This window comes from Nyctereutes procyonoides, unplaced genomic scaffold, assembly GCF_905146905.1.
Source record: "Nyctereutes procyonoides isolate TBG_1078 unplaced genomic scaffold, NYPRO_anot_genome, whole genome shotgun sequence".
Lineage (NCBI taxonomy): Eukaryota > Metazoa > Chordata > Mammalia > Carnivora > Canidae > Nyctereutes > Nyctereutes procyonoides.
The window spans coordinates 11674070-11700215 of NW_026575025.1; the positions used below are offsets into that span (position 1 = coordinate 11674070).

The 26146-nt window shown below is 46.9% G+C and overlaps 1 protein-coding gene across 12 annotated transcripts; it reads left to right on the forward strand.

The window, feature by feature from the left end:
* Positions 1-11121: 11121 nt before the first annotated feature.
* On the forward strand, positions 11122-25134 carry SF1 (splicing factor 1). 12 transcript variants are annotated; one of them, XM_055310234.1, is made up of 14 exons: positions 11122-11847; positions 13152-13280; positions 15977-16052; positions 19097-19249; positions 19457-19546; positions 19886-20069; positions 20163-20278; positions 20394-20501; positions 21408-21588; positions 21851-22124; positions 22450-22509; positions 22623-22802; positions 23561-23765; positions 24200-25134. In XM_055310234.1, exons 1-14 carry the CDS (start codon positions 11457-11459, stop codon positions 24327-24329), a joined length of 2277 nt encoding a protein of 758 aa, XP_055166209.1. In that variant the 5' UTR covers positions 11122-11456; the 3' UTR covers positions 24330-25134. The 12 variants fall into 12 exon arrangements, with proteins under 12 accessions (XP_055166209.1, XP_055166251.1, XP_055166226.1 ...); XM_055310276.1 differs by having other exon boundaries at positions 11122-11487; positions 21851-22128; XM_055310251.1 differs by having other exon boundaries at positions 11122-11487.
* Positions 25135-26146: the final 1012 nt, after the last annotated feature.

Sequence of the window (26146 nt, forward strand, 5' to 3'; positions counted from 1 at the left end):
ATGTGCCCAGAGAACAGGTGATGGACCAAATGGTGGCATGATGGGGATGTTTGTTCCCTAACTTCCCGTTTTCCAGATTTCTGGTGGAGATGGAGGACTAAGTTGAAGAGTGCTGGAGCTGGGGAGGTAAGCTCCCACTCTACAGAGGCCCCTGACACTGGCCCTAGGTGCCTGGGGAGAGTGGCCCTTCCACTCTCAGAGCAGCGAGAGAGCAGCCGGTGGCAAAGAGCGCCACCTTGTGGCCTATTTGCCACAAGGAGGCTTTGGGGAGTGAAGAGGGTAACAAGCTAATAAAGTCGGGGGTCAGGGCAAAGCAAGGGCTTCTTTTTTTTAAAAGATTTTATTTATTTATGCATGAGAGACACAGAGAGAGAGAGAGAGAGGCAGAGACACAGGTAGAGGGAGAAGCAGGTTCCATGCAGGGAGCCTGACGTGGGACTCAATCCCAGGTCTCCAGGATCACACCCCCGGCTGCAGGCGGTGCTAAACCGCTGTGCCACCTGGGCTGCCCAAAGCAAGGGCTTCTGATAAAATATTCACTGGCATCGCAGGCTGGCCATAAGCCAAAGAAAGGCCAGGCTGCTGGCAGTTTGTGCTGAAAAGACAAAGTGTTACTTTATTTATGTACTTTTAAATACGTGTTCAGTGTCCCTGGCATGCCATTAAAAAAAAAAAAATAGATACAATGAAAAGTCTCCTACCTAGTTCTCAGTTACTGAACCCTTCTGAAAGTATCTAAGCAGTTCCATATGATTTATTCTTCTTTTTATATGAATAGTAACATATTCCATACACTGTTCTCCTCTTTGCATCTTTCAGAGCTAGTGGTGTTCTGTTGTATGGCTTTCCCACAACTCCTGTCCATTCACAGTAATTAGTTCCCTACTGATGTAAATTAGTTTCTATTGCTTTAATACTAAGAGCGACACTGCAATAAATATCCTTGTGCAATAATTATACCAATGGCACTATACACATTCTAGTGTCCTGCAGGATGAACTCCTGGTAGTGGCATTGCTGGGTCAGAGTGGCCTGTGTTTGTTCTTGCAATAGCTGCTGTCAAATGGCCCTCCCTGTGTGTAACCTCTGAGGGCAGCTCAGCCTCTTTAAGCCATTCTGTGGGTAAGTGGAAGAGGCATGGGTGCCTCAGGACGTTTGGGTAACTGGCTTGTAGCCCAAGAGAGAGTCATGGGCCAAGATGACAACCAAAGTGTGGACTTCAGCATGGCGAGGGCCTGGCCATCTGTGGCAGGGCCAGTGCCTGGTCACTGCCTGGTGCACAACAGGCCCTCAGTCATGCTTTCAGAATGAAGGAATGGGCACAAGGTGGTTCTGGGGTGGGCCAGCTTGCTCATTTGTGTTTTCCCGATAGAGCAAATCCTAAATTGGCCAGCAGGGCCTTTGGGAGAATTGAAAATACCATAATACACAAAATGCAACAACAGAGATGAACCTCCGAGATAGAGCACTAAACTAAAACAGCAAATCACATGAAACTACACAGATGTCAAAACCTCAGAAACGAGCAAAATCTAAAAATAATCTCTCAAAAAATAAAACCCTATAATGACTTAGAAAACAAAAGGCCAAGGTAATTTTTCCTAGATTATGAAATCAGTGTTGTGAGTAGGACAATGGGTGAATCCCTCTCTATTGTGTTTTTTTTTTTTAAGATTTATTTATTCATGAGAGACACACAGAGAGAGAGGCAGAAATACAGGCCGAGGGAGAAGCAGGCCCCATGCAGGGAGCCTGATGTGGGATGATCCGGAGTTTCCAGGATCATGCCCCTGGCCTAAGGCGGCGCTAAATCGCTCAGCCACCGGGGCTGCCCATCTCTATTGTTTCTTAAAACAGTTCTGTTGAGGGGCATCTGCCTGGCTCAGTCTGAAAAGCACACAACTCTTGATCTTGGGGTCATGAGTTCAAGCTTCATATTGGGTATAAAGCTTACTTAAACTTCAAAAAAAAAATAACAGCCTGGGGCACCTGGCTGGCTCAGTCAGAAGGATATGCAACTCTTGATTTCAGGGTTGTGAGTTTGGGTGTAGAGACTACTTAAAATCTTAAAGGGGCACCTGGGTGGCACAGTCAGTTAAGCATCTGACCCTTGGTTTTGGCTCAGGTTGTGATCTCCAAGTTGTGACATCAAGCTCTGCAAACAGCAGAGAGTCACCTTGAGATTCTCTCTCTCCTTCTGCCCCTCCCCACTGTGCTCTCTCTCTCTCTCATTGAAATAAATCTTTAAAAAAATAAAATCTGAAAAAAACAGAGGGAAAAAAAAAAAAACAAGGGAAACTGGCATCCAATATACCACATATATTGAAAATGTACTATCTGGTGATGACAGATGTATGCACCTGGGAAACCACCACCACCCCTGTTTCCCTTTCCCCTTTGTAATCATACCCTCCTCCTCGTAGTAACCACTGAGCTGCTTTTTTTTTTTTTAAGATTTTTTTTATTTATTCATGAAAGACACACAGAGAAAGAGAGAGGGAGGGACACAGGCAGAGGGAGAAGCAGGCTCCATGCAGGGAACCCGACGTGGGACTCGACCCCTGGTCTCCAGGATCACGCCCTGGGCCAAAGGCAGGCGCCAAACTGCTGAACCACCCAGGGATCCCCACTGAGTTGCTTTCCATCACTACAGATGAATTTGCATTTTTCAGAATTTATATGAATAGAATCGTATAGTACGCACTCCTTTTTTCTCTGCCTCTTTCACTAAGCAGATGATGAGATTCACCTGTTGTTACATGTGTTCATAGCTATTCTTTTTCATTGCCAAGTACTACTGGATTTTATAGATGTACCATAGTTATTTGAGTGGCTAAAATTATTTTTTTAAACATTTTATTTATTCATGAGATACAGAGGGAGAGACATAGGCAGTTTGGCTAGTCACCTGTTGGACATTGGGCTATTTCCAGTTTTGGACTATTACAAATAAAACTGCTATAAACATTCATGTTTATGTCTGTGTACATATAGCTTTCATTTTTCTTGGATAAATATTTTGGAGTACAAGGGCTGGATCATGTGGTGAGTATTGAACTTTTTAAGAAACTGCCAAATTGTTTTCCAAAGTGGTTGTACCATTTGACATACCCACCATCCAGGTAGGAGAGTTCTAACTCCACTTCCTCAGCAACACCAGGTATGGTCAGTCTTGGTTAATTTTAGCCACTCAGGGACACCTGGGTGGCTCAGTGGTTAAGCGTCTGCCTTCGACTCAGGTTGTGATCCTGGGGTCCTAGGATTGAGCCATGTATCAGGCTCCCCACAGGGAGTCTGCTTCTTCCTCTGCCTATGTCTCTGCCTCTCTCTCTAATGAATAAATAAATTCTTAAAAAAATAATTTTAGCCACTCAGATGTATAATCTCATGGTGGTTTTAATCTGCATTTCATTCATGACTGATGTTAAGTTCCTGTGCTTATTTACCATCTACACAACTTCTTTGGAAGAGAGTCTGTTCAGGGGCATCTGGCTAGCTCCGTCAGTGGAGCATGTGACTCTTGATCTTAGGTTTCAGTTTGAGTTTGAGCCCCACGTTGGGTGTAGAGGTTAAAATCTTTTTAAAAAAAGAAAATAAATACTCTGTTCAAATCTTTGGCTCCTTTTTAAAAAATAAGATGGCCTTCTTGTTGAGTTTTGAGAGTTTGGATACAAGTCTTTTATTAGATATATGATTTGCACATAACTCTTTATACTATGATTTCTAATCTGTCCCTAAGTTACAAATTCCACTATTTCCCTGCTAGTTCAAATTACCTTTGGGACTCCTGGGTGGCTCAGCAGTTTAGTGCCTGCCTTTGGCCTGGGGTGTGATCCTGGAGTCCCGGGATCGAGTCCCATGTTGGGCTCCCCGCATGGAGCCTGCTTCTCCCTCTGCCTGTCTCTGCCTCTCACTGTGACACTCACAGATGTGTCTCTCATGGATAAATAAATAAAATCTTAAAAACAAAAAACAAATTACTTAAAATAATGGGAGGTGGTAGGGATGCCTGGGTGGCTCAGAAGTTGAACATCTGCCTTTGGCTCAAGGGCATGATCCCAAGGTCCCAGGATTGAGTTCTGCATTGGGCTTCCTGCATGGAGTCTGCTTCTCCCTCTGCCTACGTCTCTGCCTATGTCTCTGCCTCTCACTGTGTCTTTCATGAATAAATAAATAATATATTTTTAAAAAGATAACGGGAGGTGGTAAATAAGCAATTTTTCAGGAAAAACAAAATTATGAAAAGTTCTTGATGCACAACAGATGCCTCATTCCATGGTAGATACTATTCCTAATTCAAGTAATGGAATCACAGGGGGAGCTCTCCAAAGGGCAGACACAGGTAAACAGCCATGGACTAGCCCTTCTACAGTGTCAGCTAGTGACATACTACCGATCAATCTTGCCAGGGGTTGGGGTTTCTGAACCACCAGATGTAGAGGGTTTTGTTGTTGTTGTTGTTGTTGTTTTAAAGATCTTATTTGTTCATGAGAGACACACAGAGAGAGGCAGAGACACAGGCAGAGGGAAAAGCAGGCTCCCTGTGGGGAGCCCGATGTGGGACTCAATCCCAGGACCCTGGGATCATGAGATGCTCAACCACTGAGCCACCCAGGCATCCCCAGATATAGAGTTAAAACACGGAAAATGCCAAAGATTAGTAAGAAGGGCTGGAACTTCCTACTGTTTACATTCCAACACCAATTCTCTGACACCAACTGGGTGTCCTACAATCTGATTCAATTCTGACATGAACTACCCTGAGTTGGTGAAGACCTTGCAGGTTAAGGAATTCAGCCAGAAGTCCTGGGTCTCCAGGTAACCCACACCTCTGTCAAACCCAGCTGCAAATTCAGGATTTCCACAACTCCCTTCAAGTTCATTAATTTGCCAGAATGACACACAGAACTCAGGAAAGCACTAAATTAATGATTACTGTTTTCTTATAGAGAATTCAAATGAATCACTAGATGATGAAATGCAGGAAGGTCTGGAAGGGTCCTGAGCCCAGGAGCTTATGTCCCTGTGGAGTCCGGGTGTGTACCACCCTCCTGTCACATCAATATGCTCACCAACCCAGCACCTCTCCAAACTTCATTGTTCATAGTTTTATTATAGGTTTTTAAAGACTTTATTTAGTTATGGGAGGCACAGAGAGAGAGAGAGACAGACAGACAGACAAGAGACTTAGAGGGAGAAGCAGGCTCCCTGCGGAAAATCTGACATGGGACTTGATCCCAGGACCTCAGGATAACATCCTGAGCCAAAGGCAAATGCTCAACCACTAAGCCACCCAGGCGTCCCTGTTTAGAGTTTTTCCTTCTTTTCTTAATAAAGAACTACAGGGGACAGCCCCGGTGGCCCAGCGATTTAGCATCACCTTCAGCCCCGGGTGTGATCCTGGAGACCCAGGATCGAGTCCCACGTCAGGCTCCCTGCATGAAGCCTGCTTCTCCTTCTGCCTGTGTCTCTGCCTCTCTCTGTGAGTCTGTCATGAATAAATAAATAAAATCTTTTTAAAAAACTACATTTTATTTATTCATGAGAGACACACAGAAAGAGAGGAAGAGACATAGGCAGTGGGAGGAGAAGCAGGCTCCATGCAAGGAGCCCGATGCAGGACTCGATCCTGGGACTCTGGGATCACGCCAGATGATCTGGGATCAAGGCAGATGCTCAACCACTGAGCCACCCAAACATCCCATTTAGAGATTTATTTTTTTTTCAAAAGATTATTTATTTATTCATGAGAGACACAGAGAGAGAGAGGCAGAGACAGAAGCAGGCTCCATGCAGGGAGCCTGATGTGGGACTCGATCCTGGGTCTCCAGGACCACACCCAGGGCCGAAGGCAGCGCTAAACTGCTGAGCCACCCGGGCTGCCCCCGTTTAGAGTTTCTTTTTTTTTTTTAAAGATCTTATTTATTCGGGATCCCTGGATGGTGCAGCGGTTTAGCGCCTGCCTTTGGCCCAGGGCACGATCCTGGAGACCCCGGATCGAATGCCATGTCGGGCTCCTGGTGCATGGAGTCTGCTTCTCTCTCTGCCTGTGTCTCTGCCTCTCTCTCTCTCTCTGTGTGTGTGTGTGACTATCATAAAATAAATAAAAATTTAAAAAAAGATTTATTTATTCATGAGAGACACAGAGAGAGAGAGGCAGAGACACAGGCAGAGGGAGAAGCAGGCTCCATGCGGGGAGCCCGATGCAGGACTCGATCCTGGGACTCCAGGATCACACCCTGGGCCGAAGGCAGGCACTCAACCACTGAGCTACCCAGGGATCCCCCCGTTTAGAGTTTTAAATTGAGGTTTTATTAATAGTATGATTGATTAAATCATTGACCACGTGATTGAATGCAATCTCCAGCACCTTTCCCCCTTCTCAGAGGTGAGGATGAAAGTTGGATGGTTTTTCTGATCAGTGAGCATCCTGAAGTGATCCCAGGGCTCTCACAGCTGGAAATAAGTCACCTGGTAGTTTAAACTCAGGTATGGTCCAAAGGGGCTTGTTATGAATAAGGAAGGACACTCTTTATCACTCAGGAAAGCCCAAGGGGTTTTGAAGCTCTGTGCCAGGATCTTGGGACAAAGACAAGATACGTGATTTTTTATTGTGCTGCAACCTTATAGAAAGTGAAGAGGCATCTGTGTCTGAAATCTGTGTAGTTCTTGCCACTGCAGCTCAAGAGGTATCCTATTCAAATCAGAAGTGCTCTCTGATCTCATTCAATCAGCACAGTACCCTGTAGGAGTAGCATCAATGTCTGTACTCTGCAGACAAACTGAGGCATGGAGAAATTAAATTACTTCCCTAGTTGCCAACTGGTGGATGGCTGGCCTGGGTCTGTAAGGCTCTAACTTGCCTCAAAACTTGTAAGAATTAGCCTGATGGTCCTCAACCAGAAAGTGGCATGAACTGCATTCCAACCCATGCCAGGAGTCTTAGACCAGTAGACTATAGTGGTAGACTGTGTGACCTTGGGGTAGTTGATTTAACTTCTCTGTGCCTCTGTATTCTCATCCATAAATTCAAGATAGTAACCATCTCTGAAGGTGGTTGTGAAGGTGAAATGAACTACTCTATGTAAAAAGCCCAGAACAGAGCCTGGAGTGGCAAATACCCAAACTCCTAGCTCTTAAGTTTGTCCTTGAAACACTTTTAAATATTGATTACAGGGGTGCCTGGGTGGCTCAGTCAGTTAAGTGTCTGCCTTTGGCTCAGGTCATGATCCCAGGGTCCTGGGACAGAGCCCCCACATTGGGCTCCCTGCTCAGCAGGGAGTCTGCTTCTTCCTCACCCTCTGCCCTTCTCACCCCTGCTCATGATCTCTCTCTCTCTCTCTCTCAAATGAATAAAATATATTTTTTAAAGATTTTATTTATTCGTGAGAGACACTGATAGAGAGGCAGAGACACAGGCAGAGGGAGAAGCAGGCTTCATGTGGGGAGCCCGATGTGGGACTCGATCCCGGGTCTCCAGGATCAAGCCTGGGCTGAAGGCAGGCACCCAACTGCTGAGCCACCCTCAAATGAATAAAATCTTAAAAATAAGTTGATCACATACTTGACCATAAATAAAATTATACTTTTAAAAAAGGGGATTTTCTTTATTTGAGGGGAGCAGGGGCAAAAGGAGAGGGAAAATCTCCAGCAGACTCCCTGCTGAATGCAGAGCCTAATGTGGGGCTCAATCCCACCACTTGAGCCAAAATCCATAGTTGGCCACTTAACTGACTGGGCCACCCAGGCACCTCCCAAATTATACTTTTTTGAAGAGTAGAGATGTTAAAGGCCATTATTCTATTCTTTTTTTTTTAAAGGATTTTAAAATTTATTTATTCATGAAAGACACAGAGAGGCAAAGACATAGGCAGAGGGAGAAGAAGGTTTCCTGTGGGGAGCCCAAAGCCGGACTCAATCCCAGGACCTGGGGACCACGCTCTGAGCCAAAGGCAGATGCTCAACCACTGACCACTCAGGCATCCCTAAAAGGCCATATTCTGCAAAAATAGAAATTAATAAAGACAACCAAAATATTTTAACTTGCAATTAAAAAATACTCTCCTAAAAATCCCGGATAAAAGAAGAAATGCATCTGAAATGACTAGAAAGTGGTGAGAAGGACTGTTCCATCAGAGGGCAGACAGAGCTGTAGACTTGACTGGGGTCAGTACAGTAGTACCATTATTATGTTAATAGTACATCCCTAAGTATCCAGCTAGCTGAGCCAGTACAGCATGTTAGTTGTAGTTTCAAGCCTCAAGATGGGCATGGAGATTGCTTTAAAAAATACAATCTTGGGATCCCTGGGTGGCGCAGCGGTTTAGTGCCTGCCTTTGGCCCAGGGCACGATCCTGGAGACCTGAGATCAAATCCCATGTCGGGCTCCCGGTGCATGGAGCCTGCTTCTCCCTCTGCCTATGTCTCTGCCTCTCTCTCTGTGTGTGACTATCATAAATAAAAATAAAAATTAAAAAAATACAATCTTTTAAAATATAATACATAATGGGACGCCTGGGTGGCTCAGTGGTTGAGCATCTAACTTTGGCTCAGGTCATGATCCTGGGATTGAGTCCTGTGTTGGGATTCCCTGCGGGTAGCCTGCTTCTCCCTCTGCCTATGTCTCTGCCTCTCTCTGTGTCTCTCATGTATAAATAAATGAAGTCTTTTAAAATAAAATACAAATTTTAAAGATTTTATTTATTGGTGGGAGAGGGAGAGGGAGCATGTGTGCAGGAGTGGAGGGAGGGGCAGAGGGAGAGGGATGCCCCGGCTGAGAAGGGAGCCTGACAAGGGGATCCAATCTCAGGATCCTGGGATCATGACCTGAGCTGAAGGCAGATGCTTAACTGACTCAGCACCCAGGTGCCCCAAAGCACATTTTAAAAATATGTTGAGTTCTTAAAATGTATGGAACAATTTCCAGGTAACCTGTTTCCCTTTCCAATGTCTTCACTAAAAACATGTAGTGAATACCCTTCAGTAGCTTTCTCTATCCTTCAAATGCAGGCATGAACATGCACAGATATATAGAGAGTTTTACAAAAACAATTATCACATAATATGTATTTCTAGGCTTTTCGTATTAAATAACAGCACAGAAGCCCCTCTAAATCATTTGGTATGGATTTTTAAATTTTTATTATTTTTTTAATATTTATTTATTTATTCATGATAGACATAGACACAGGCAGAGGGAGAAGCAGGCTCCATGCCGGGAGCCTGAGATGGGACTCCATCCCAGGACTCCAGGATTGTGCCCTGGGCCAAAGGCAGGTGCTAAACTGCTGAGCCACCCGGGGATCCCGATATGGATTTTTTTAAAAAAGATCTTATTTATTTACTCATGAGAGACAGAGAGAGGCACAGACACAGGGATAAACAGGTGCCAGAGAGCCCGACGTGGGACTCGATCCTGGGTCTCCAGGATCACACCCTAGGCTGAAAGCAGTGCTACACCGCTGAGCCACCCGGGCTGCCCTGCCCTGGTATGGATTAACTGACTTTCAGGTCTGCCTAAAAAAAAAAAAAAAAAAAAAAAAAGCTGCCTAATAATCTAGGTTAGGGATTCCAGTTTGTTGAACCCTTTGCTTATTAATGGAAACTCACTGTTTCCAGACTCTTCACTCTTACAGTACTGTGGTAAATGAAGTAGAAGACTATGAACACATTACATTATATAATCACATGCTGTGCTGTGGGGCAGATTCCCAGATGTGGGACTGATACTTTGAAAGTGCTTATTTTTAATTTTTCTTGAAAGGGGTACAATTTTAATAGACAACAGAACGGTTTCCAAAAAAAAAAAAAAAAAAAAGAAATTGAGTAATGTTAGCACATTTGTTGTTTGCTATTTTGATGGTTAGATTCCTCATCACCTTAATTTGCATTTTCCTGCAGGGGGGCAGTGGTGCCTTTTCATGTTTTTTTTGCGGTTTGAATTTGCTCTTCTGAAATTTGTCTATTCACAGTCTTTGCTCATTTTCTATTGTTTTTGTCTTTTTTTCTAATTATTTTTTAAGATTTCTTTGCATATTAGCCCTTTATCATGTGTGGCAAGTATATCTTCCTAATGTTTTATTATCTGTTGGCTTTTATCCTACAGTTTTAATTTCTTTAGTGATCAAGTATATATTTACTAGACTGAGTTTCTTGTTTTCCTTAAGTCTCCACCTCTAGATAACCCTGTTGGTCTCCTATATTGTATTTTAGGTCTGTTTTATTGTTTAAGATCCTGTACCATTTGTTAGCTGAATCTTTACTGAATCTATTTACACATGGGGAATCTATTTCTAGTCTATTTTGTCGCGCTCATGTCTTTCCTTCAACAAATCACATTGTTTCATTACAGTGTCTTGCACACTATTCCGAAAAGCGAGTTCCTCCTCAACCTCGTTTACAGGTTTTCCCACTATTCTCATAATTATAGGACTTTAAGATGATGTAATCGACCCCCAACCTAGTTGATTCTATGGAAATACAATGTATTTGCAAATTAATTTTGAAATTGAATTATTGTTTTCTGCCTAAGATGATGTGTTCTTCCATAGGCTCAGTATCGCTTTGATCCTTCAAATAGACTATTTTATAGTAGTTTTTTTTTTTTTTTTTAAAGAAAACAGGAAGTCCCTTTTTACCTGCGGCGCGTCAACGGTTCCGGTTTACGGTCGCGCGCCAGCCCCTCCCCCGTCCCTCGGTTCCGGGTTACTATGGGAATCGAGAATTAACGTCACTAAGGGCTTCCGCGCCGGACCAAGGAGTCGACCATGAAGCGAAGGTCGGAGAGGCAGCCTTGCCCCATCTACGCATGCGCTCTCCTGCTCCACTCCTCCCCGGCCGTAAATCTCGTTCTGCCGGGGTACCGCCGCGACCTCTCGCTTAATCCCAGAGAAACTGCTCCCCGGGGGAGGAGTAGAAAAAGAACCGGACAAGCGACAGCCAATCCCATGACACTACGACGCAACCGAGAATTGACTCAATCAACTTCAACCAATGAGGAAGACCCTGCCCCCTACGTCACAGAGTTTGCCCCACCCTATTCCCCTCCTTTCTGGACTCCGAGCTCAGTTCGCGCAGTAACAAATGAAGTGCGCGCTGCGACACCTCCCAGCTCGCCAGACTCGGCCGCCATTTCTTCCCCCTGGCCTAACGGTCCGGCCAATCCCAGCGTGCATCGAGAGGGGCTAAGGCTCCGCCAATCGGAGGCCGCCGATTCGACCCCTTGCCTGGGCTCGGCCCAATCCAGGACTCGGACCCGTCGCCCCCGGACCGCCCCCGCGGCGCCCTCTCTCCTCCCTCTTTGTGCGTCTCGCGCCGCCGCCGCCCGCCGCGTGAGAGGACGGGCTCCGCGCGCTCCGCGGCAGCGCAGTCGGGTCCCCTCCCCCCGGAAGGTTCGCGAAGAAGCCGCCGCCACCACCGCCTAAAAGGAGCCGCCGGTGCCGGTCCCCGGGGGCGCCATGGCGACCGGAGCGAACGCCACGCCGCTGGGTAAGCTGGGCCCCCCCGGCCTCCCCCCCGTTTCCGGGCCCAAAGGGGGCTTCGAGCCGGGGCCACCGCCTGCTCCCGGGCCTGGGGCGGGGCTGCTGGTGCCCGGGCAGCCGCCGCCCCCGCCCGTGGGCTCGGTGGGAGCCCTGACCGCGGCCTTCCCCTTCGCGGCGCTGCCGCCGCCGCCACCGCCGCCGCCCCCGCCTCCCCAGCAGCCGCCGCCGCCGCCGCCCTCCCCGGGCTCCTCGTACCCGCCGCCGCAGCCTCCCCCTCCGCCGGCGCTCTACCAGCGCGTGTCGCCGCCGCAGCCACCCCAGCCGCCCCATCAGGACCAGCAGCCGGGCCCGGCCGGCGGCGGAGGAGGTGAGTCGGGCCGAGAGAGCGCGAGAGGCGTCGCGCGGACGGGCCCGGCCGCCTGAGGGGCGCGCGGCGGCGGCGACGGCGGCTGCACGCGGCAGGGGCGCGCGCGCGCACGGGGAGGCCCCGGGCGGAGGCGCCAAGGGGCGCGCGGCCCGGTTCTCGGGCCCCGAGTGCGCACGCGCACTGGAAGGGGTGGGGGGTGGAGCGCGGAGGTGTTGTGCGCAGGCGCAGTATGGCTGCCGGGCTTTGTGGCCCGATAATAAATGGAAAGGGGGGGGGGGAGTCTGTGTTGCTCTCTACACCCTGGTAGAGGAGAGGGGTGTCGAGAGTGGGTTGAATTGGTGGACGGGTTGAGGGATGTGCGTGTCGGGAGGGCGTGAAAGGGTCAATTGATGACGTGGAGCACCTTCCTGATTCTAGAGAAGTCCAAAAGGTAGGAAAGCGAGAGTAATTTATCTTTCTGTGCAAAGTTTTTACTGCAGTGAAAGGAAGAGCTCGAAAATCCTCAGTGGTGTGGTTGACCCGGTGCACTTTTGGAGGAAGGAATATTTTCCTAATCTCCATTCATTTATCTTAGAGAAGTCTGATATGTCTCCCCTTAGTTGTTGGGGCTTTCCAAGTAGAAGTAGAACTGACTTGTGTGTACCAGATGTGTAGAAAGTTTATGCTTCTGTTTTGGAGGAGGAGTATTTGGCTGCTGTTGGATAGCTTGTATTTTGTTGAACTTTTGATACCTCTTAGGAGTTCTGATGTTAAGTGTCTAAATTAGCCAGGAAAACTGAATGCTTATCTTGACTAAACTTCTGAAGAAAAAAGTGAGCTTTTTGAAGAATTGGGCTTTTTCACTTAGTAAATTGTAAGTTTGGTTGTGTTCTGGTTCCTTTAGAAAGGTGGCTGGTGGGGTTTGGAGGTGGGAAGAACCAACAGTTTTCTCAGCATACTTTACCACATCTGATTATTCAGTATATTTTGTCTCCCCTGGGGTTTTTAAAACATTTGTGGTTGATGTTGCATATCTAAAACTGTAGGGATTAAGATTTGTTAGCTTGTTTACATACTAAACGTTTTTTTGACACGTTATAAATATGAAATATGTTTTTGGACCCAGAGCCAGGTATCTTTGTGGCGGCTGTGTGTATCTGATTTCTTGGGTGTGTCTTCCATTTTTTGCCATTTACGTTTTAGGTCAAGTTCTCAGTTTCCCAGTCTGCCAAGGTTGTATGTAGTATTATAAGTATCGTGAACTGCCTGTTGGTAGTTAGTTTGTTGGTTTATATTTGTATTTGATGGGTTTTCTCTGCCTTTAGACTTCCCAAGTAAGAAGCGGAAGAGGAGCCGCTGGAACCAAGATACAATGGAACAGAAGACAGTGATTCCAGGAATGCCTACAGTCATCCCCCCTGGACTTACTCGGGAACAAGAAAGAGCTTATATAGGTAAATACACGTTCTGCACCCAAATATGTTTTCAGATTGTTATGACTTATTCTGAGCAGCGTTTTATGTGTCCTAAATTTGAGACCTCTTAAAGTCTTGTTCTTTTGAGATGAGGTATGGTCAGGTGTACTTTTATGACTTTGACATAATCCATCAGTTTTTGCTCTGTAAGTCCTGCATTTGAAGCTCCTTGTTTCGGTCTGTTTGTAATAGCAGTGTTCTCCATGAGTGCCAGGAAGGTAGAGGGACCCATTTAGGAGTGAGGGTAGTCCCCAGTCCAGTACCCCACCCTACCCTTTTCAGCTGCTGTTCATTGCCCGTTGGTGAGGTGAGTGTCTTCTGCCTCTCTGGACACGGCCCCAAGTGGAGAACACTGCAGGTATTATAAACTAAGTACCTTTTTCACAGCATGGCCTTTCACCATTTCATATTCTTCCCTCCCCTTCAAATGTGGTCTTTTACTTTTTATAGGTACTTTCTGAAAAACTCAGTTTAATCAAAGAGTGGTCCTGAAAGTGTTGGCAGTATACATCCCTTTTTACGATTTTGTTGAATTTAACCTTTCCTTCAGCATCTTTTCTGGTTTGGTCTTTGGAGAGCTGCCTTAAAACGAGGGCTCTTTTACTATTTATTATCAAAGAATTCTGCTGGGAAAGGGGTACTACTTGGATATGGCACGAGGTGATAGGGTAAAAAAGATCTTAACTGTTGGGAAATTTCAAGACAATAATTACAGTAATTGTCCACAATGTAAATGAAGTTAACCTCAAAATTACCTTTTTTTTAAATGCAAGGTTTTTCATGCGAGTTTCACCTTTATTCATGTATCTGCAGCTGTCTCCAAAAAGTTCACTTGATAAGCATTTCCTACTAACCAAATAAACATCCTCTTTGGAGTAAATTAGGGCAAAGGCCGCCTAGGCCTGGGAGGCTGTAGCCTTCACAGATAAAAAGCTTCAAGGCTGGCATGTGTTATTCTTGAGGATCATAATCTCTTACATTTTTTAACTGCTGAGAGTTTTGAGGTGTTGGAATTGTTTATCTGGTTTTCACAATACTAATATTTCTTCTTTCCCCACTGTTCCAATTTACTCCTATCCACCTCCTTGTCTCATTAGATTGGCCTGGGTCTTTACAACCTTTTGGAAATGTCCCTAGTGGAATGGCATCCTAAGAACACAAGCAGGCTTAGAAAATGGGAAAAACAAACTTACTCTCTACATCTCCAATTATCTTCCTGTGCAGGGAGTTAATGCACTGAGCCCTACAGGCTGTTTAGAGCTATAATCAAAAGTGGATAGAGCCAAAACAGAGGCAAGTATAGATCTCAGCTGTTTCTCACATCAGACCCCACACACCCTTATAGTTAGGAGGGCTGCCTGCTCCTGTGAAGGTGACTTTCACCTTGAGTTCTTTAGCTTAATACTTGAGTCACAAATTTTCTGGCGTAGAAGAGCTTAGGGATCCACGTATCTTAATTCATCTTCTGTTTGTCATGGTACACATTGCTTTGTACAATGACCCCAATATCTTCTCTTGATATGAATGTGGATTTTTAGTTCTTTGGAGTTGGAATGGATATGTGGTATAGCCTATGGGATGTATTTAAAATTAAAAGGATATCTTGGGTTAGACATGCATTAATCCTGTTGTGGAGCCAACTCAACTTCAACACAACCCAATAAGACTTGTCCTTATTAGGGATGCTTGCTCACAACTCTCAGATGCTGCAAAGGTAAGAAACAGAAACAGGTGGTTCTTCAGCACGCTGAAGACCGTGATCTGGCTCTACAGTTCCCATTATCTTGAGAAATCACCCGGGTAACATTTCCCTGAAATCATTGAACTTTTGTGAAACCCTCCTCTCTTTTTCACATACAGCCTCATTTTGTCAAGCTTGGTCTGAGGGCCACACACATCTCCTTGATCCACATTTTCTATTTCTACACCCCTACTTTGACTCCCCTCATGAGGAGCAAGTCTGAGCACAGACTTTAACATCTCATGGTTACTGGTTTATTAAGGTATATGGATTGTCACATAAGATTTGAATAAAAGCAACAGATATTGGGAGTCCTTCTTAGTATGGATCTGGTTGTACAGAAAAAGTATGTATAATAAACTTTACGAGGTGTTGAATTGTTGTTAAATGTCATGTGTTTAAGAAATTTGAACCTGGTATCAGTGAAAATGATCTATGTTCAACTGGTATTTTTCCTTGTCCCATGTTAATTGGGTTTCATTTTGGGCTATGCTTAACATTTAATGAAGAAAAATAAACTCTCAAGAGTCTTGCCCTCAAAGTAATTTGGTTGGGAACAGGGTATTGGTGATAACATATATGGTTTGTGCGGGTGCCAATTGTTTAGCAAGCCTTGGAGGGGAAGGGAGAGGTGAAAGACCTAATAATTGCTTTGATGTTAGCCTTAGTGAACAGTCTATACCGCTAACCCCTCTTCCAACAAACTGTTTGCTTCCTTAAGTGATAACCATTTTGAAGTGAAAAATACCTATAGATGTAAATGGACTCCTGCCGATAGGTGGTTGGGGGTTTTTGCCTCAATGTGTTCACTGATCAGTCGTCCCTTTCAAAGTCTCCGAGTTCTTCATGCTTGTTATTGAGATTTGAGATGTTTTTTGGTAACATTGTCTTTTTTCCATCCTTTTTTTTTCTTTCCTAACCTGGTTTCTTCCAGTGCAACTGCAGATAGAAGACCTGACTCGTAAACTGCGCACAGGAGACCTGGGCATCCCCCCTAACCCTGAGGACAGGTTGGGAAACAGTTTTAACCAGCTGACAGTAACGCTTTTTACCTTTTTCTCAATACGTTTTACTGGTGGCAACATATTGTGTCATTTCAATGAAATCCTAGTAAGACGACTGATAAATACTCTGACCATTCTGGGGCATAGGGTTTAATTAGCAATCTATATGGTCAGTCGTCAGTTAGAAAATTGGAATGGAACTTAATTACTAGCAGAATAAAAAGTTACAGGAAAATGGACACCTGGTTTTCAATTGGTAAGCATGTAGATTTTAACCTGATTTACCCACCCGTAGGGACAGTGAAGTGGCCCGTTAACCACCCTTTTCAGTAACTGCTTTGGTTGAAAGCTGAGGGTGTAGAGCTTTTCTCACAGGTACACGGTGCAGGGATTCAGAATATTTTTGAGCATCACTGAATTTGAGCAGACCAGAAACTGAATCTGGTTAGCTCATTGCTCCAGTCTTCCTGCTCATGGTTTTGAGATGGTTTTAAAATAGATGAGATTTCTAACCAGCTTCCTTCACTGCCAGTGAATTTTCCACCTTGGCCATTGCCTTGGGGGTATTGGGAGGGGCCAGAATATTCTCACCTGTTTTGGGAAGGCTAGTAACCAACTCTAAATCACCTTTATTTTTTAAAGAGTGTGGTCTTCAAACAGCTGTGGTCACGTCCTTTCCGTTTATAATTTCTCTCACCTTTGAAAAGTAAAAAGTGAGAGAAATGAACTTTTTAATCAGGAATTTTATTGGCTGGTTGAACTTGAACAGCTAAAATCCAGTCCATTTAATAGGAGGGCAACATGCTTCCCTCGCATAGAATTGCTCGTAGTGCATGCAGCATTGTTGAAAACACTTCACTTTAAAAAGTAGTGTTTTGGGCTTTTATTACCCAATTAATGGCTCGTTAAATCAGGAAGATGATATAATGGTTTTAGAAGCCACTCACATCTTTCTGCTATCTTTTGCCAGGGAACAAATTTCTCCAAATGGGTTTTTTAATTTTAATGAATTTATCATTTTTTTATCCTGTAGTTTTTGTTTGGAGGGGTTGTGTTGTGTTTTATTTATTTATTTATTTATTTATTTATTTATTTATTTATTTATTTATTTATTTTTAAAAGATTTGCATTATAGGTTGTAGACCACAACTGTTTAGTACTTTTTTGGCCTTTTTCCCTTTAATAATATGTCTAACAGGTTACCAGGCAATTCCTCAAAAGGTTGAATTTTTAACAAACCTTTGCATCCTGGAAAAATGGGATTAGAGTTTAGTTGATTTATATGATGCCTATTCGGAGTGAAGAAGTTGGGCCAGTCTAACCTCTAGAATAGTAGCTTTTGCCTTCCACATCCACAATTTGGGAAGAGGTTAAACGGTTGTGAGGCTTTTAAATGACCAATTTGGTACTGGTAAACCTTGTTTTGTTGATCAGTCAGAAATGCTAATTCTAGATAGCTATGGGTGGGAGTTAGAAATGTCAAGTACATTAGAAGTAAAACCAGAGCAGTTTTTTTTCCTCCCTTGTATTCAGTTTGAAAGAGGGCCTAATGCCTGATTGGTCTTGCTTTTGAGCCCAGGTTGGAGGGAACTGCATGAGTTTCTTACCTTATTTAAGGTTATTTCCTAAGAAGGTGTATTCTTAATATTAAGCCACTATGTTATTTTGATGTTAAGTTGCACAGTAAAAAATGTTTTTTAAAATCTTTGTAGAGTTAAATGTATAAAATGATAGTCTAATGAGCTGGGGTATGTTGCTTTTGTTCACTATTACTGGATTGTTTTAACAGTTTATATATAAATGCTAGAAACGGAGGTGTCATTTAGCCGTCATTAGCCATGAACAAAGCTGACCTTTTATTCCATCGTGTGTGTAACGTGGTATGACATGGTTCCCTTTAGGCTGAAGACAGTGGGAGCAGCCGAGTTCAGTCCTTGCTCTCCAACTAGGCAAGGTTCTCTCAACTAAACCAAGGGTATAGGAGTCTTGACTACTTTCAGGATGTTTTTTTAATAACCTGATCCACATGGTCTCTTCCCTTCTTGCAGCTGCTACTAAATTTTCATTCAGAATATCAAGCTATGGTCCTTTTTGTAATCTCAACTCAGAATTCTAGGAGTGTAACTTCTCTTTTTTTTTTTTTTTTTTTTTTTATTACCGCAAATCCAGCTGTGGTAAACTGACCATTTTATCATTACTATTTTTTTACTTGTAGCAACAGCATTTTACTCCTTAAAAAAAATGAGAGAGAGAAAATCTGCTTTCTGGACTTGTAAACTCTGGTGGAGAATCCTAGGTTTTCCCCTTGCCGTTTGCAGGTCCAGACCCTAGACAAGTACTTGACCAAATCTGCATTTGCAGCCTCTAGCAGAAGCTGCTTTAGCACGTTAACGTTTTTCTCTACCCAGACTCCCCAACCTCGAACAGCCAGAAAACAGGTTGACTCCTGGGCCTTGGACACAGCCAGCCAGGCCATTGAAGGAAAAGCAGAGACGAAGCCTTGAACCATCTCTCTCCATTGTGGGGCCAAGTAGCTGCAGCAGCCTTGAGTCCCAGTTGCATTGGGTTAAAAGAGCTTATACTTACTATGTGGCAGGGGTCCAGACACTCTTCCTGATAGGGCACGAGCTCTGCAAGAGTTCACATTTTACCTAAACTTGGGGTTTCCGTGGTTTATAAAGTTGGAATACTGTACGGTTTTTTAAAATGAAAAATCCGTATCTGGCAAGAAGACTCCAGAGGATGATACTGTCCTTGCCATTTACAACCCAAAGATTTTCCCCAGAAGGACAGACTTTTTTTCTTCTCGACACTTAGAAGCAAAACCTTTTTTTTTTCTCCCTTTCTCACACACACCCCAGTCCCCCTAATGCTAAGCCAGCTTTCATCTCCCTATTCCACACGATCTTGAATAGCACACGTTACGGTCGGTTCCTCCGAAGAGTGTTGTGTTAGGGTCTGAGAGGCAGAGGGGCTGGGAAGACTAATTTTAGCCCGTGTGGGATGAGAAAAGTGAAGGCAAAGCATTAACGGTGATCTGTTTCCCACAGGTCCCCTTCCCCTGAGCCCATCTACAATAGCGAGGGGAAGCGGCTTAACACCCGCGAGTTCCGCACCCGCAAAAAGCTTGAAGAGGAGCGGCACAACCTCATCACGGAAATGGTTGCCCTCAACCCTGATTTTAAGCCACCTGCAGATTACAAGTAAGCAGAGGGACTGGGTTGTCCAGGGCATGGACATGTGCAGATCACATGTGATTTGGGAGAACTATCTTGGTACTAATGTCACACCTCTTATCCTCAGATCATGTATAATTAATACATGGTACCTAGGTTCATTCTAGAAGAGCTGTGGGTTATTTGTGTCCTCTCTCAGAAACATGCAGAGTCTAGGAGTCTTTTCTTTTTTAGACCTCCAGCAACACGGGTGAGCGATAAAGTCATGATTCCACAAGATGAGTATCCTGAAATCAACTTTGTGGGGCTGCTGATTGGGCCCAGGTGAGTAACTGCTCCCCACTTGGGATAATTTCTAAGAACCTATGAGACGTATCTGCCTTAGGCCCAGTTGGGTGCTGGTGGCATTGATGGCTTACCTTCCTGGTCTTTGGTGGGAGTTCATGCCTTTCTGTGAGAAAATCTCTTCAACCACATTTTACTGCAGAGAATCAGATCTTGAGGATTGGTGTGGCTGACCTTAACTTAGAGATCATGGAGCTCTTGGTGGAAAAATCCCAACTCTGTGCACTCAGGTTTCCAGCCAGCGTGCTCAGCCCACTCTGTCCCCTGTGGCCTGTGAACTTGCCTGTCTAGTACAACTCTGTTTTCTGCCTCTGACAGAGGGAACACCTTGAAGAACATAGAGAAAGAGTGTAATGCCAAGATCATGATCCGAGGAAAGGGGTCTGTCAAAGAAGGGAAAGTTGGCCGCAAAGATGGCCAGATGCTGCCTGGAGAAGATGAGCCGCTTCATGCCCTGGTTACTGCTAACACCATGGAGAATGTGAAGAAAGCTGTGGAACAGGTAAGGCAGCCAGAAAGGAAGCCTCTTGCCAGAAAATCTAGTGGTGGCTCCAGCGCTTTATGTAACTGTAATTGCCTATTGCATCTCCACCAGATAAGAAACATTCTGAAGCAGGGTATTGAGACCCCTGAGGACCAAAATGATCTACGGAAGATGCAGCTTCGGGAGTTGGCTCGTTTAAATGGGACCCTTCGGGAAGATGATAACAGGTGTGTGATCAGTTTAGAGGGGAAAGTATGTACAAATCTGAAGAACCTATGGAAGTAGGGAATTTGGTTATAACTCTTGAGATGACCTTGCCTCCTCCCTCTCCGCCCCCCACAGGATCTTGAGACCCTGGCAGAGCTCAGAGACACGCAGCATTACCAATACCACAGTGTGTACCAAGTGTGGAGGGGCTGGCCACATTGCATCTGATTGCAAATTCCAAAGGTGAGGGGGCTGGGGTTGTGTTTTCTTTGTAGCTCATAGTGTTTGAGATATTTCTTGAGCACCTGGTTGGTTGCTGTTAAGCTTTGGACCTGAGAGAGCCTTCATTTCTGTGAATGTGGTCTATAATGGTGTGATGTTAAAACTCAGGATGATGAGAAGCAGCTTATGTAGAACACCTGACCTGTATTTTGCAAGTCCTTTTGAGTTCAGAAAAATTAGAAATTTCCATTCTAGGTATAAATGTTTTTACTATAGCTTAGTATTAACTGCCTTTTGCTGCTTAGGATTGGTTTCAAAAGACTAAGCCATCTGGATTTTTGACCAGTTTTGAACCAGCACTTGATAGCAACATTTTTCTGCTTTTTTTTCCTTCCCCCAAACTGGGAATGTAGGATTTGATGAAAGTTTGTTCTTTGGAAGAGCCTGTGCTTCCTGGCCCATGTGGCTGGCTGGTTGCTCAGAGTCTTCTCTGTTGTGGCAGAAATCCACATGGCATCCCAGATGCAGAGCTGGGCACAGAACTGAGGACTTGAGACTATTTCGAGGAATGGGTAGAAAGGATGATGGAATTCCTCAAAATTCTGTCAGTTCCTTAGGATAAAACTTTTTCTTGGGATGCCTGGGTGGCTCAGCAGTTTAGTGCCTGCCTTCGGCCCAGGACATGATTCTGGAGTCCTGGGATCGGGTCCCATATTGGGCTCCCTGCATGGAGCGTGCTTCTCCCTCTGCCTGTGTCCCTCCCTCTCTCTTTTTCTGTGTGTCTTTCATGAATAAATAAGTAGAATCTTTTAAAAGAAAAAAAACTTTTTCTTAATGAGAGGTGGTTTTTTTTTTTTCCCTTCTCTTTTTCTCCCTCCCCCTCCCTCTCTCCCATTCTCCCCCCCCCCCTTCCCATCCCACCTTCAGGCCTGGTGACCCCCAGTCAGCTCAGGATAAAGCACGGATGGATAAAGAATATCTGTCCCTTATGGCTGAACTGGGCGAAGCGCCGGTGCCAGCATCTGTGGGTTCCACATCTGGGCCCGCCACCACACCCCTGGCCAGTGCACCTCGGCCTGCTGCTCCTGCCAACAACCCACCTCCACCGGTGAGTTTCAGTTGCTTATTCTTGTGGTCTGGCTCCCCATCCTCTTCCTCAGAGATAGGGGGCTCTGGCCAGGTGGTTTGGGAAGAGCGCATTGACAGACATGGCTGGCAACATTGTTCTTCCGGATGCCAGGATGTTTGGGGATCTTTCCCTTTGGGAAGATCCTGTTCTTATGTGTGTTTTGGTCTTGGCATAGCCGAAAGAACAGTGTTGCCACCAGGGGGCGTGGGCAGGGACATTGACGGGAAATGCTCTCACATAGTCTCTCATGTCCACTACCCAGAGCCGCCCACCGTGGATGAATTCTGGCCCTTCAGAGAGTCGGCCCTACCATGGCATGCATGGAGGTGGTCCTGGTGGGCCTGGAGGTGGCCCCCACAGCTTCCCACACCCATTACCCAGCCTGACAGGTGGGCATGGTGGACATCCCATGCAGCACAACCCTAACGGACCCCCACCCCCTTGGATGCAGCCACCACCACCACCGATGAACCAGGGCCCACACCCACCTGGGCATCATGGCCCTCCTCCAATGGGTAAGTAAGTGTCAGACCAGAAACCTTTGGGCTTTGGGATAAGCACGGGTGACATCAGGTTCCTGCGAACCAGAGGCAGCTCCCAAAGTGGCTGGGTATTTCACCAGGTCTCGTGCCATGGCTAGGGCTCTAGAAGGAGCAAGACTTCATCCTGGTTCAGGAAGTGGCTACTGTGTGGGGTAGAAACAGGCTTGCTTCTTAAAGGCAAGGTTCCAGAATAAGGGTAGTGGTTACAAGCTGTGTGACCGAATAAACTATCGGTGGGGGCATCTTCCTCTGCCAGTTCAAATGTCCTGCTAAGTCCCTGCTCTTTCCTTCCATCAAGATCAGTACCTGGGAAGTACGCCTGTGGGCTCTGGGGTCTATCGCCTGCATCAAGGAAAAGGTAATGCAGCCTGTCATCTGCTCACTCTCGGGTATGCCCTGGGTCTGGGAGTGGGGTCTCTGTCCCAGGTCCATCTCCTTTGAGACCTCACCCTTGCCTCTACCCACCTGCAGGTATGATGCCACCGCCGCCTATGGGCATGATGCCGCCGCCGCCGCCGCCTCCCAGTGGGCAGCCCCCGCCCCCTCCCTCTGGTCCTCTTCCCCCATGGCAGCAGCAGCAGCAGCAGCCTCCGCCACCCCCTCCGCCCAGCAGCAGTATGGCTTCCAGTACCCCCTTGCCATGGCAGCAAAGTGAGTGGAATATTTTGGGCTTGTGGGGGTGGGTGGGATGAAGAGGTGGGGCTGAGAGGAGCAAGAGAACCTCACAGCTCACAGAAGCAGGCAGACACCCAGGGAGGAGACTCTGCTCTCTGTTGGGGGTGTAAGTGGAAAAAGGGCCTCATGGCCCCTGGGGGTCTTGAGGAAGAGAGCTGATGTTTGGCGTGGTTGTGTCTGGGGAGTGGTTTTGGGGGACCTGGAGGGAACATGCCATTGTGGGTAGGGTGCCAGAAATCCAGGCTCGCGCAGGCTGGGCACTTTGAGCTGCCGGCTGCCCCGCGCCTGTGTGGAAGGCCAGGTGGGGAGGGTGCTTGCATGCTGTGGAGAGGGGATGTGACTGGGGCCTGAGAGACTGCAGGCATGGGACCGGGGTGCGGGCAGAGTAGCTGTGGCCTTGAGGTTGAATGTGCCGTTCGGTGGTGGCGGCGGATGGGCGGAGGGATGTCAGAGCCGGTTCTTGTGTCTGGTACCTTCCCCTCAGCCCTTCTAGGGGCATTGGTGACAAAGGGCTTACTCTGTTAAGCCCAGAGACCTCGAGGCTGACCCCAGGGTAGTCCTGCCCACCCCTCCACTCCCCATCACCAGGACAGCCCCGCCCGCCCGCCCCCCACCACCGTACCGCATGCCAAGCAAGGAGCAGGCGCCCCTCGCCCCCCCATCCCAAGGCAGCAGCCGCAGAGAGCCGCGGTGTGCCCCCGCGCGTGTGACCTTGGGCTTCTTTACCACCCCAGATACGACGACTACCACCACGAGCGCTGGCACAGGGTCCATCCCGCCATGGCAACAGCAGCAGGCGGCTGCCGCAGCTTCTCCAGGAGCCCCTCAGATGCAAGGCAACCCCACTATGGTGCCCCTGCCCCCCGGGGTCCAGCCGCCTCTGCCGCCCGGGGCCCCTCCCCCTCCGCCGCCTCCGCCGCCTGGTTCCGCCGGCATGATGTATGCCCCGCCCCCTCCTCCTCCGCCTCCCATGGACCCTTCTAACTTTGTCACCATGATGGGCATGGGGGTGGCGGGCATGCCGCCCTTCGGGATGCCTCCAGCTCCCCCACCGCCTCCACCACAGAACTAGACTCGTTTTTTTAAGAAAATATATATTATATAGAGAGAGCATTGGTCTCGTTTAAACACACGCCGAACCTCACCATATGGAGCCAGACATTGGGATGCACGCATGTGATTTGTGTGCACGCATGTGTGTGTGTGCACGCACCGGGCTGGGCCAAGCGACTGAGGACTCGCTTGGGAATGGGCAGGTGGTAGTAGGGGCGCCAGCTTGGGCTCTCCTGGCGCCCCGTAGCATCGAGTGTCTTCTTTGTCTTCTTTCTCTCCTCACCCAACTCCCTTTGCCTCTCCCCAAACCGGGCCGCCAGGATCCCTCCCCGCGGCGGCGATGGCCCGAGCCATGAGAGTGAGGACTTTCCGCGCCCATTGGTGACCCTTCCAGGCAGACAGCCTCAGCAGCGCCCCTGGTGGACAGGATGGTTCGGCAAAGCAGCCTGAGTTATTTTTGTGGACGGAATCGGAACACGCTGGCTCCATATCGTGAAATTTTTATTAATTTTTTCTTTTTCTTTGTTATTTCCTTATCTCTTCCTTTCTTCAGACTCCGTCCAAGGAGATGCTCTTCCCCGATCTTCTGCTGCAATTAGATTCCTTTCCTTTTTCTCCATTCCTTGTTCTTCTTTTCCCAAGGAAAGGAGGGAGCAAATGGTTTTAGGTGCAAGCTTTGGCCATTAATGTCAGGCTATGTGGGAGGGGGATTCCTAAGATATTCAAGGTTGCCATGAACACCCCAGAGGATTTATTTTATTTTATTTTATTTTTTTTTTTGGTAGTGTGACATTTTGTCTTTGCCACCTGTAGAGTAGTGGGTTAATTTCCAGGTCCAGGGCCATCACCCATCCTGACACTCCTGCTAGCAGTAGGTGGGCCCACCTGAGCCACCTTGGCCTTGTCTGCTACCCTGGTGAGTCCTTTCCATGCTCCCTGAGCACCTGAGCTGCCTCAGATTCCATTTGTTCCTCTCCTTCCTGGAAGGTTTCTTTTTAAATTTTATTTTAATCCCAAACATCTCAATGTTTTGCAGTGTCTAGGGGTTTGAGCCCCTTGTTTTTCATTCTACTTCTTTTTTTCTCTCCTTTCCTCTTCATGGAGTGATTATGTTGACAATAATGTATAATGCGCGTTCTCTTCACTGGTTTATCTGCAGAAATTTCTCTGGGCTTTTTTTTTTTTCGGTGTATGATTCAACACTGCGTTAAAGGGGGATGTTCCATTGAATAAAAGAGCAGTGTGGTTTTCTGGGTCTGTTTCTTCATTTTCTTTTCTCATCAAATCCCCTGTACCCCTAGCAGCTCCAAAGTTACCTCACTTGCCTGCATTCAGCACCTGGCCCCAGTCATCCTGTTCTCTCTGGGGAACCCCTGGGACAGGTTAAGGAGCCTCCTGTCTGCGTCCCTGTGTGTGGCAGCTGAGTGTGTGGGTGGTCCCATGTCTCCCCCTTGTTTACTGGTTATAGTGGAGAACCAGGTTCTTCACCACTCTCACCCCTGCCTCCATCACCCCTTGATCCTTGGTCCCCATTATTTTGAAGGCCTTTCCCTGGGGCTTGGACCTCCACATTTGCTGAGCTCCAGTTGTGCTCTGCCTGGAAACTGCCACCTGTCTAAGGCTCTGGGCCTAGGGAGGCATCGGCACTAAAGGTCAAGCCAACTAATCCTGCCTGTGAGGCACAGAGCAGCTAAAATTAAAACCGCCAAGTGGCTTTTTCTTTCTCTGTTGGTGACTTGCAGCCTGCCAGCACCGCAGGCTTGGGGGGGGGGGGGGGCAAAAAAGTGCCCTGTCTTGTGCTTTGTAAGCACTTCTTTGCTAAGGGTCTCAGGCCATTTTGTTCTATCACCTCTGGGGCAGTGGAGAGGCCTTTTGTGGCACCAGGAATTTCCATGTCAGGGCTCCACAAAGTATGAGGTCCTTACCCAGCTGTTGCTGTCCTGCTCCGTCCCTGGGGGGGAGCTGCATCAAGCCTGCTCTTTCCTGACCGCCTCTGCTTTTTTGGGGGAGGTTCAAGGGGACAGCAAGCGCCTGCCACCCCGAGCACCTGGCAAGTGGGGACAACTCGAGCCTGGGCTGCTTTCCACCGTCAAGTTGGGTCTGACCACCACTTTCTCTGGAGCAGACCCCAGTTGTGTGGGCCCTGCCGGGTTGTCAATACATTTCTGCTACAGGCAGGTGGGTTAATGGAGCCTCAGAAGCAAGGCAAGTTCAGTGGGTTTTCCTAACCAAGCCCCAAACTTCAGTTGACTAAAAAGAATGATCTT